The following is a 12,716-nucleotide window of genomic DNA, read 5'->3' on the forward strand; positions in this document are numbered from 1 at the left end:
CAAGAGCACCTCTGCCTTGCTGACATCATATACAGTATTATTCCCAGGTTTACGTGTGGACTCACTGCTGTCAGAGCTGTGTGCTTATAACTACACAAATTTTAAGTAAAAATAGACATGAAGTGTCTTGTCTATGTTCTTGATGCTAAAGAGAAGGAATACAGATACAGACAGTAAGTCAGCAAAACTGCGTCTCTTCCCCTGGTTCCCAGAGGTGACTGGCATGGTCAGCAGCCCTCCCTCTAGCCCCCTCCCACTCGTCCTCCCGCATCCTCTTGCCGTTTCTACCCTGCTTGCGAAGGAGGAGTGCGAGTGAGCAAGGAAGAGGCAGGGCACATCAGCTGTGGGAGTGGAACTCAGACGGCAGGCAAAGAATACAAACACACACATTGACATGCACACGCACACATGCTCAGTCAGCGTAAGTGACACAAGTGCTGGCTCCATTCAGCACTGAGTAGACTGACTCACAGCTATCCATTAGCCAGCATGCCGCATAGAAAGAGGAGTTTCACTTTTGGAGCCTATGGGGGGTAAGAATGAAAATCCTATTGATTCCTAGATCACTCATTCATCTTCACAGAGATGGATATCAAGTGTGAATGTATGTGTGCTTGTGTGTCTGTTTCTAGCACCTGCTTTGATGACTCTGCACATTCTGTGTCTGTATTGGTGCTTGCACGTCTGTGCTGCTGGTGCTCTGGAATCCTGTCATTTAAAAAAAGCAAACAAAAAACAGCTTTTGTCATAAATGTCCTGCTTATTAGTTTGATATCTTTCTATTCCATCCGATACTAATGCTGTTGTTGTTTCGTGGTCATTTGTTAAGGTATTAGGGTAACTGTTCACAGTAATGGCGAGGTAAAATCAGGTGACAAAAGCTATAAGGTGACAAAATCAATATGTTAAGATTCAAGTTACTAATTCTATCTATTCCTGTGAATCCATGCTGTTGTAATTGTGCACTATGTTTTTTTCTGTATGAGACTGATTTATTGTCATGTTCGCCTTTGATGTGATATTTTATTGTTTGTCTATGAGGAAAGAAATATGTGCAGTACACTTGAGTGTTTGTCACTGGGCACTTATGTCCGCAGTGTATTTATTTGGCCCACTTGAGCTTTTACAGGACACTGGGCATTAGAGTCAGCCAAGAATGTTTTTAATGGTCAAAGAGCAGGTGCCCCAGTGCAACTGGATGCCTGACAGTGAAAGCGTTGTGTGTGTGTGCATGTGTGTTTTTTGTGTGTGTTTTGAGTATCTTCAAGAAAGTAGAAAACTAGCTGGGACAGTTGCTGCTAGGCTGAGCAATGTATCAATTTTAGCGAGTGGCTGCAATGACAACATCAGCATGTTTGGCTGTTGGCCATTCAGAGGAGGTATGTTTTCAGGGCCTTATCTCGGCCTCCAGGAGCCCCAAGGACTGCAGTCTCCAGGTGTCCTATACTTTGTAGCTTAGCACTGCTTTTTGCTGAATTTGAATGTTCAGTGAGTTGCAAGCTGTGATTTTCCTCTAAGTGAGCTGTTACTAGTGGAAGGGTCAAACGTGTTGATCCACACACCCATATCATATTACCAGTTGTAAATATTTAAACTAGCTGTAGTTTTGTTTTTTTTCTTCAATTTTGTCATGGTCGGCTGTGTGGCTGGCAGGCAGGAGTGGTGGACCCAAAATGCAGGATTCTCAGGACACGAGGTTTAGACAGAAAATGCAGCTTTATTGCTGGAGCAGAACATCAAGATAAAATAAAACTCACAAAAGCAAACAAAACTCTAAACAGAGATGCAGGAGGACTGGAAATCCTAAACACGCAGCAAGTGAGGGTGAACAGACGTTAACGATGCGACACCGAGTAGGGGAAGACACAGACACTAAATACAAGAGGTGAACGGAGCAAAGAGGAAACAGCTGGGAGACACGGCTGACGTTGATTACACTGACGAGACAGGGAGAGCACAAAGCTGAACGCACTGACAAAGGACACAGACCTACAAAATAAGACAGGAAGCACACGCCAGACAGAGACAGACTCGTAAACAGGCATAATGACGTCATGGACAAACAGAGGGACATACGGGCAGAGAAGACCAAGCACAGGCAACCTAAACCAAACATAAGGGCAAGATAACAAAACCTAAACCAGACATAATCATCATCGTCATCAACATCATCATCAGATAACTAAAGAATCAGAATATAATTGTAATCAAAACAGTATCACCAGAGAATAACCAATCCATAATGCAAAAATAAACCAAAACATAAGAAACTCAAAATGCTGGGTTGACCCGACCCAGGACCGTGACAAATTTCAGCTACATGATATGATGTGGGGAGGTTAGCCCGATTTGCAGTGTATTTGTCAAACCAACAAGTTAGTTTCGTTTAAATTTTCACACAAATTTTAATTTTAATGTTAGAAAACACTCCTCATAAAACAGAAATCTCATGTTTTTGCGTTTATGCATCACGGTCTGCTACTGCTGCTGTTTAGAGCTGTTCTTACCAACTGTCAAGTATCACTAGTGTGTTCAGTAATGAGCACATTAAGATTTGACACATCCCAGTGAGAAGGTAATGGGGTAGAAAAGCAGCACAGAAGTGAAGATTATGCCTTATTCTAAGTCTTTTCACTCTCTGTTTTTCATTTTCAAAAGAGAGACCTAATGTAATATAACAAAACCTCATATAGGAGTAAATTCGCAAATTCTAGTCTATATATTTCATTAAGTGTTAAAGCATAATTGTAGCCCTGCCCACTCCATTAGAGGACATCTAACTGTTCCCTAATTGGTGCATCTCTTGTTATTTTCAGTTAATAGCTAGTGTAGTTAGTTTTTGAGGGAGCGCACAGCTGGTCAGATAAACCTATAAAGATGTGAAATGTGTCTATATATCATTCTACATGTGTACAAAATAAAACATTACAAAGTCAAACCGTTTACACTAACCTTTTGCTGTAAGGAGTTCTGGTTCTTAACAAGTAGGCTGATATGTTTGCACTTGTTTTCCCCAGTTTGTCACACTCATAGAGTGGAGCATGGATTGAAGGCAGTGAGAAATGTAGACCTGCTCTTGGTATAAAGCGAAGCGTGTGCTTTTTCTGGTTAGCGTTGTCTTTGAATGCACTGGCATTTCAATAGGTCAGGGTGATTGCTAACATTAGGGAGTAATATGTAAGACACTCTCATCCCTGCATCCCGTCGACATTCACTTAGGTGAACATGATCCCTCAGTTTTCAGCAGATTATTCTTTCTTTGACACAGCATGCTCATAATTTTAGAAAGAAAATGGCGGGGCCACTTAATTTAGGTGTGATTATTTACCTTCGGTAGGTTATGGAACCCACTTTCTTTCTCTAAATTTCTTTTACTGAATACAGAAATTACCAGACTTTCATATGCTTTAATGTGACCTTTAATGTGAGTTTTTGGAAGTATTCCTTAGTACTGTTACACACAGGACATATGTTATATGTTACATATACATATGTTTCTGTGTGTATCTCACAGAGATAAACACAGAGCCGTGACTTGTTAAATGAACTGAATGCTCTACCAATAAACCCATTGACAGCTTTAGGCAGCCTAAACAATGATGCTGTATGTGGAAGTGTCCCATTGAAAGACTGGAAGAATACTTCTCAATCCTGTTCAAAAACAGCTGAATGGAAAGACAGGCACTGTTTTGTAATCTGAGCAGGCCTCAGTTGCAGTACATATTCTCTGGTCAGCTGATTTGAAACTGCCATTTCTTCAATTAAACAAGCCCACATACCCTTTGGAAAAAATGTTGTTTCACAGCGTGAGATAAAATACTTCACAATAACTGTCATGGTCCTGGGTCGTTGACCCAGCGTTTTGTGATTATTTCCCTCTGTTCTAGTTATTCTGTGTCCTCCCCCCTTGTGTCCGGTTCGGGTTCTAGATTTCCTGTTTTGTTCTGAAAGTCTGTGTCTGTTGTCATTGTGTTCAGCTTGTGTCCTCCAGTCATCATGTGTATTTAGATCAGCTGTTCTTCCCTCCTGTGTGCGATTACCCGATTACCTTGTGTGTGTGTGTATATATAGTGGGTGTCGGTCTGTGTTCGTTGTCGGCTTGTCTGTGTTTCTTGGTATCCTGGTCCTTGGTCTGCGTCTCTCTGCTCCGCTCTCCGTTTTGTAAGATTTCAGGTTTGCTCTTTAGTTTCTCCCAGTTTAGGTTTGTCATTACTCATGCTTCATTGCCTGTTTTTGCCACTGCCACCGTGTAAATAAACTTCACTCGTATCATCAGTTTGCTGCATTTTGGGTCCTCCTTTTCCTCCACTCCACACGGCTCACTCCGCCAGCCGTGACAGTACGAGCCGACCAAACATGGACCCAGCGGCATCCGCACCTCCCGAGGAGCTTCGGGAGGAACTAATTGACTCTGTTTCCAGGTTGGTTAACCTATGGCTCGAGCATGAGGGGGAAGAGTGTCTCCGCGCTGTAGAAGCCAGGCTACAGCAGCTCATCTCTGCTCACTCCTGGCTGCTGGACTCTCTTCACCCGCTCGCACAGGACTTCATACTCAACGAACTGCACCTTCACCCACCAGCCGCTACCGCTTCCCAACTCAGCCCGGCGGCGAAGATTTTGCCCGGCCCGGCGGCGAAGATTTTGCCCGGCCCGGCGGCGCGAAGATTTTGCCCGGCCCGGCGGCGCGAAGATTTTGCCCGGCCCGGCGCGGCGGAGGTTTTGCCCGGCCCGGCGCGGCGGAGGTTTTGCCCGGCCCGGCGCGGCGGAGGTTTTGCCCGGGAGGAAGCGACGATCGCGCCGACGGCGCATCACCCCACAGCCGAAGACTAGGACTTTGGAACTGCCAGCTGTGGTGAGTGAAGAGGACCCTTTTTCTGTTTTGGACTGTGTGTCTGTTTATTCCGGGGCTGTGTTTTTTGAGTCGGCTGCCCTGCCGGTAGCTCAGTTAGCTGCCCAGCAGCCACTAGCTCAGTTAGCCACTCAACCGTCACCCCCATTACAGTCACAGCCAGACCTATTAGACACTTGGTTACAATCCATAGCTCAGTCAATAGCTCAGTTGACAAGAGACTCATCCGCCTTATTATCACCTATTCAGCCATCGTTGTCACCAACTCCTCCTGCACAACAAGTTAAGTCCATCCAACCCGGAAAGAACTATTTTTCACCTGTTCATGTCAAGCAGAGAGACACACCACATAATATTGTAATCAGTCCTCAAAAGCTGGCCAGCCCAGAGACTGTGACACACTCCAGGGCCTCCCCAGAGGCTGGGTCCCAGCCCCCGGCCGACTCTGGACCCCTGGAGATTAAGAAGCCAGCTGAGGCTGTATCCGGCTGTCGCTGCCCGAGCTGGGTCAATGCTCTGTGCAGCTGCAGTCTGCCTTGTGCCTGCCAGAGGCCCGTGCGCCTGCTGGTTCTGAACTGTGCCTGCCAGAGGCCCGTGCGCCTGCTGGTTCTGAACTGTGCCTGCCAGAGGCCCGTGCGCCTACTGGTTCTGACCTGTGTGTTCCAGGGGCCCCGGTGCCCACTGGTCCAGAGACTGTTTTCGCTGGGGGGCCCGAGGAGCCCGTCCAGCCTCCTGTTTCGCCTGCTGGGGGGCCCGAGGAGCCCGTCCAGCCTCCTGCCTCGTCAGCTGCAGCTTCATCCACGCCACGGGCAGCAGCAGCTTCTTCCACGCCTGCAGCGCTACAGTCTCCGGCTTCCACGCCGTCGCCTGCTGCAGCCTCATCATCCTCGCCAGCTGCAGCCTCCGAGCCTTCATCCTCGCCCGGTGCAGCATCGTCATCTGCCTCGCCTGGCCCGGCTGCGGCATCGTCATCTGCCTCGCCTGGCCCGGCTGCGGCATCTGCTTCAGCCTCGCCTCGTCCGGCCTCTGCTTCAGCGTCAGCCGCGTCCGGTCCGGCCTCCGCTTCAGCGTCAGCCGCGCCTGGTCCGGCCTCCGCTTCAGCTTCAGCCGCGCCTGGTCCGGCCGCTGCTTCGGTCTCGTCTGGTGCTGCGACGGCCACGCCACCTTCGGGTCCCGAACTGCCGCCTCGACATCGGCGGTCATCTACCAGGCCGCTGGTGGAGCGTCATCGTCAATATGGACGACCTCCTAGACGCCGCCGCTGCCTTCCGCGCGGTCGGCCTCCAGACTTGTGTCATCGTCGCCGCCGTTGCTGTCCGCACGGTCGGCCGCCTGAACGGTTTCCTCGTCGCCGCCGTTGCTGTCCGCACGGTCGGCCGCCTGAACGGTTTCCCCGTCGCCGCCGCTGCCGTGTGCACGGTCGGCCCCCTGAACTGCCTCCACTCCGCCACCGCTGCCTTCCGCTCGGTCGGCTTATGGATCTACGTCGCCGACGTGGCCGGCCTCAGAAGATGAACTGTCCTGGACTTCTGAGTTGTCAGCCTCCGGGCCGGCCTCCTGAACTGTGTTTTGTTCTCGTGCTCCAGCATGTGTTTTTTGTTTTGGACAATTCTCTCGGTTCGCTGGAGCTTGTGTTTTCCTCCACTCCACACGGCTCACTCCGCCAGCCGTGACAATAACAGCATGATTAGCAATCAGTTCTGGTTCAGCAGATGAAGCTAGAGCTGGCATCATCAAAGAATCTACCATAACCTTCAAGCATATTGTTATTGAAGTGGTCTGAGAGGGAAGTAGACAGCTGCACCTCATCTGGGGTCAGTTTTTAGTTCTTAGAAGATCTAGTTTGTGAGTGAAAACGTTGAGCAGTCATGTCTTTTCTAAAAACAACAGGTAAACAGTGTAAAGTATAATAATGCAGATGTGTCGGCTGATCATGTGCTGATCTCCCCGCTCATCTTGTTTTCTCTTCCTGTTTCAGCTTTAACATAAAAAGGGTTTATTTTAATGAAAGTAGCTGTTTTTCATACTTTGTGCTTCTTAAAAGAAAGAAACAGCGGCTTTTATCTCTGATTTTTGATGATCAATTGTCTAAAGCATGTTATTTCAATTTTAACCGTGAACAATGAGAAGACAGTGTAGAGGAGCTGATTTTGTTTGATGAAAAAAGATGATTACACTGCAAGATAGAGATACTTGAGAGCAGGAGGCCATTCAAGTACCGAAAGGGCAGTGGCAAAACAAATAGGAGCTGCAAGGCAACCAGAGGGCTCTTCAGTGCCTGTGTTCTCATATCACCTTGCATATTTACTCTGACATTCTCATTCACATCCACAATGACGAGCCATCTGCGGAGAACAAGTGGGAGGGAAGAGACTGACAGAAGCAGTGTTAATTAACTAATGTTCACAACGTTACCATCAAACTTCAACTTATTAAAAGACCAAGTTCAAACAGGTATGCTGCTGCATCTTAGCCCACTGAAGGTTCTTATCTATATCAGATATTATGACATCCTTATGTTGCCTAACAACCAGCTGCAAATGGGCTAAAATGACCCATGTGTACCGTTGATGCACCATTTTCATTTCATGAAAATGACATCTGATTCATATCCTTAAAACTTGGATTATATGTCATATATTATGACACCATTATGTTGCCTGACAACCACCTCGGAACATAATTAATTTTTATAAGCTTAAAAAAAGAACCTGTAACATCAGGCATGTACTGGTCGATTAAAGAAACAGCTGGAAAGGATCTAATTTTTCTGTTAATCGTGTTAAATCTGAACCTAAAGGTTATCTGAAGTACATGCAGGGCTACAAGAGTTGACCAAATCTGATTGTTGTGATTTTTGGCATAGATAATTATGCGCTCTTTATGTAATCAGTACAGCTACTCCAACATGATGTAACTAAAATATAACTGAGAGAAACACAGAACACCACACTACAACTATGTGAAATTAAAGATAACTGAACAAGTCTGCTATACTTGACTGGTAAATAAAAGGCTTGTCATGTGTTTTGTTTGTGTGGTAGATGTGCTAAATATTTCGCTGCCAATGTGTCTGTTTTCACATACACTGTATCTAACTGTACTGTAGCTAAATGGGGACATTCAGCCACTTTGTGCTGATTAACGTGGGCTGAATGAGCCCATTGACATGAGCTCATTCAGCCCACGCGGGGCTGAGATACAGTACAGTGTCTAGATCTGGTCACGTTCATCATTGTTTGACAGTGTTTCCCATCACTACCCTAGCTGTTATTTCTGCTTAAGGCCTTGTGCATCTCACTGAGTATATTTTTGAGTCCACTTCATACTTCCACTTCAGTTGGATATAAGAATACTGTATGTCCTTGTGTAGGTTTTAAGGGCAGAAAGACCTTATTCAGAATAAAGTGAATTGGCTCACATTCTGCATTCATCCAGTCATCCACGTTTCTTTAGTTTTGGTGGATAAATAGGGGCATTTTGCTTAAGTGGAACACACTTTGCTACAGACTGAAATCTCTCCAAAACTTTTTGATGGATTTTCCCAAAGTTTTGAAAAGACATTCATGTTATTTATGAAGCCTTTGGTAAGCCCCCAGCTTTTTATTTTTTATCTTGGCAACAAAGGAATGAAATGAAATTTGCTACACCTTCAGGATGAATAGTATTTATGTTAACATCAGCTGATGGCAGTTAACCTCAATACCAGCCCTAATCAGCCAATTGCTCAGCTGACACCCTTCCAACTGGTAAATCTCATATAGAGTGCGCTATTTAAGTTGCTTTAGAGTCCTTCCAGTCGCTGCACTTTAATAGTAACTCTCCAGCTGCTCTCCCTGCTTCAGGCCCCTCATGTCTGCAGATGGCTGTGTAGCCAGGTGTAATCTCCTCTCTGAAATAATGTTAATCGAATATAGCCTTAGTTATATTCGCTGACTTTATCTAAAAGGGCATTTGAAAAGTGAAGCTAGTGCAGAAGTGCTGTAAACATGTATTCTTCCCAGTGGCCTGAAGAGGCTGATTTTTCTAGATACAAATGAAATCTGCTTATGTAAAAGTCTATGTGATAATAAAACCTTGCTAAGCTCTGTCCTCATGAGTTTCAATTGCAAGATTCATTTAATACAGCTACATCACTATGGTCCCTGTCAGAATCACAATGAACCAAATAGCAAGACTTTCTTTTAAAAAGCAAGTTTTGGGTTGTTTTTTTTGCTACCACATGAGCAAACAGTAGTCCTGGGTTACTTAGTCACACCCACACCTGACTAATCACTTTGGGTTTCAAAGTATCAAGAGTGCAACTGATAGTGGATATCAACTATTTAGTACAGTCTGTGGTTATGCTCAGTATTTACTGCAACTAATCAAATGTTACCCTGCAATCACGTTAGCAAGGTGTCGTCTTTATTCAACAGATAATAGGTTAAGATGGTTAAGATTTGTGACCTTTTCACTTCTGTTTTAATTGGAGAATATTAAGCGAATACTGTCAAGGACTTCAGTTATTCCCAACTCCTGCAGGGTGAACTGGGCGTAACACTGCCCATGACTCCATTAGAATTTACTGCAGCCATAGGGAATTAGAATAATTTCTGTGTAAGCTGGAATCACTGGGATCATGTTTTTTAGCATTAGTTGAAACAACATCTGTTCCTACAAATGACTCTTGTTTAAAATGTGCGTTTGAAGGTACTGACTAACAGCACTGGCCTTATTCTTTATCATTATGTGTTCATTCCCTTAGAACATTAATCCCAGGGCTATTTTCCAGTTTCTTTTCTATCAGTATGTTGTTGTTGTTGTTTTTCTGCTGGTGACAACTACTGTTAGGATGTTTGTGCTTGACCCCTATCTTGATTATGTTAAATTTACAGTGCATCTCATATTTAAGATACAGAATTAAAATGGGAAGAACATGCTAATGCAGCAGATTTGTAGCTGAACAACAAACTTCTTTGCTTTAAGCTGGATTTCCTCCAGTCTAACTCCTGAGCCTTTTCTGCTGACCTACTTGCCACCAGCAGTGTTGCTGACTTTTCTATACATACATGCACCACTGGCTTAAGTTAATTCTTTGTAAAGAAGTGAAGGAAATGTTTAAAAGTTTAGCCAGAGATGAGAAGAAATTGCAAGCTGTAGTTAAACTCAGATTAAGTTGAATTAACCAATTGTTGAGTGTGACAGCCGCTGACATAGTGATGACCTCGGGTTTCTGAGACCCGCCTTGAGACTCCTTCATCCCTCCTTGATGTTTGTTTCCATGGTAACCCATTTGTGTGTATGATACCTAGCTGAAAGCATACAGGAAACATTAAAAATATATATTTGCTTGTATCTGGTTCTGACCTGAGCTTTAATTCCTGTCTGTGCTGTGATGGGCTGTGAAATTCACTAGTTAATCTCTCTCTCTTTTTTTTTTTTTTAGAAAATCAAATCAAAACAAGGCTATCCACAGTCTTTTCACAGTGAGATTTGAATGTGCAAAATATGACTCATGATACAAAAATGCATTAGCGCAGCCATATTTATTATAGTCCACTTTTGTCCTCTCTAACGGTGACAGAATATTTTTTGTTTTGCTGTTACGGCTGGGATTTTTTTCACCACTGACTGTTGTCTTGCCCGGTACATCTTTACTTTATTTTATTTACACACAGTCTTGTACAGTTAATAGAAATGTGATTTTCAATAGTGTTATACCTTATGCATAACAAATAATAGCATTTCGAATTGCTATGAGTGTAATAATGTTAGTATGTTCAGTCAATTGGAGACTTATGAAGATCAGATTCAGTTTTCCTTGTTTCCTGTCTAAACCCTAACAGCTCAGAGTCTTTGGTGTAAAGCAAAATCCCTACAGAATCTATCCCATCATATTCTTTCCAGCACAGTACAGCAAAAACATGTTAATTTCATAATCAGTTGGTTTGACGCGTCTGTCATTCCTCTGTCCCGGTTCGTCTGTAGGAGGTCTAAGCTGCTGGGTGCCATGTTTTGTGGTCGAGCTAAGGTGAAGTTTGATTTTCAAATGTTCTGTATTTGTTTTGGACTCTCTGGTTCGGAACCTTTTTCCAATAATCTCGACACACCCTGGTTGATTTCATTTTATGGGAATTCCATGAAACCTGAGAACCTGGGTGAGCAACACAGGATGAGGTTGAGGAAAATGTTATTCTTAGTGATGCAGCACATACGAAAACAACTTTAGCCGCTTCACAAGAGCACAGCCGATGGCTCATGAGCCCTATTCTTCTCTCCTAAGAACCAGTATGAATTCCATTTAAGATGGAGCGCTGATTTATCTACAGACACGTGTCTGTTAGGCTCGGTGAAATCAACACTGGTGGTAGATTTGAGATAAAACGGCACCACAAATTCCATCTGGGTGCCATTATCCGTCACTTGAAGGCCTGGGGCTGAAAATGATGAGTGATCTTCTGCACTGAGGGGAATCAGGCGAGAACCTACTGTAACAACACAAGTCTGTTGATTCGTGACTCCACAGTGCAATGAACAAACAAACCCCCCCAGGGCTTGTTTCCTCTCAGTAAGGCAGTTTTCTAAGAAGGAGGAAGCTTTAGGCTTTCATTTAGTTTTTGAGAACTTCTCATAAACAAAAGAAGAAGTAAGATTTTTCTTTTTAAACCCTTGGTCCTTAAGTTACCTCATTGGGGATTTTTTGGTAATCAATGAAATGAAGAGATCTTTTTATATGAATGGAAACTGGACTTCCTTCCCCAGAATGATTTCTGAGCTCTATGCTTGTGATTTTTGGCCTATGACTCTTAGTATGACATGTTTAATCAGTCTTTTCCCTTTTTACAAGACTTAAATATCTCAAACTGATGGATTGTCATAAATTTACTGTTAGTGCAACATGTCTATATGCTGCTGAATGGTTATGATACTGTACTGAGCCATTCATTTTTTCCTAAATATGAAGAATAAAACTAGTAATATGTATGCACTTATCTAGTAATATAACAGTTTAACTAATATAGCGCATGTAATGAGTTTGACTTTACAGTGCCACCATCTGGTCAAAATGTGTATATTTCTAATGCTATTCAACAATATCTGCTACAGCTCTAATATTCTCCTCACCTTCAGCTGAAGTTTGTAGTTAGTGTTAAATGCTAAGTGGCAACCTGAAGCATTACACATTATCAGAGCGAACATGGTCAAAATGCTAAAAATGCCCATCTACAGCTTCACAAGGGTAGCTACTGTGGCATGGTCGTTTTCTGTGTGCTTTTCTGTTTTTCAGAGAGCAAGAGTCACTTTCCAGAAATGCTCGCTCCTCCGGGTGTTGCTGTGCCATGCACACTAATCATCTCCACGGAAGGATGAGTAAGAGTTCTAAACCATGGTGGCCTTATTGGCAGATACAGAGTGAGAGCAGGCAGAGACCCAGCTTGGGGTTTCGGGATGTCTCCTTTCTATGTCATGAGAGACACAGTCAGAAAGGAGGGGGAAATCAATCGCATTATTGGCTCATTTGTATTTAATTTACACCGTCAGGTGGTGTATCATCTTTAGCACTGCTCAGGAAAGCATGTAAGATAACATATTATATAAAAAAGGTATTCTTTCTTACTCTTTTCTAACCACACAAGAGGAATATCTGCAGCTTACTCACCAGAACCAAATATTCACCTTTTAGACACTTAAACGCTGCAGCCCGAGAAAAGCTGTAGTTTTTTGTTTGTGATGTTTTCAGAGTAGAAGTAATTGGTCTTTTTTGTGTGTGTCTTGTGATTTAAATCTTGCCACATGGCCTTGATTATCATGATGAATATCTTTCTGTCTGATGAGCAGAGCAAGCCCAGTTTGTTATTAATTGCACGTTAGGATTAACCTTCTG

The 12,716-nt window shown here is 43.8% G+C and overlaps 1 protein-coding gene across 4 annotated transcripts in view; it reads left to right on the forward strand.

Annotated features, from left to right (window-relative positions):
• The first annotated feature begins 342 nt into the window (after positions 1-342).
• The window catches only part of LOC309697636 (rap1 GTPase-activating protein 1-like), a 44,938-nt gene continuing 32,564 nt past the window's right edge, over positions 343-12,716 (forward strand). For all 4 annotated transcript variants that reach the window (XM_082519701.1, XM_082519702.1, XM_082519703.1 and 1 more), the window contains exon 1: positions 343-533. In XM_082519701.1, the coding sequence (XP_082375827.1) occupies positions 490-533 (44 nt within the window). In that variant the 5' untranslated portion in view covers positions 343-489. The remainder of the gene's footprint in view (positions 534-12,716) is intronic.

The sequence above is a fragment of the Aulonocara stuartgranti genome (assembly GCF_965226115.1).
Source record: "Aulonocara stuartgranti genome assembly, chromosome: 20".
In the NCBI taxonomy this organism is placed as follows: Eukaryota; Metazoa; Chordata; class Actinopteri; order Cichliformes; family Cichlidae; genus Aulonocara; species Aulonocara stuartgranti.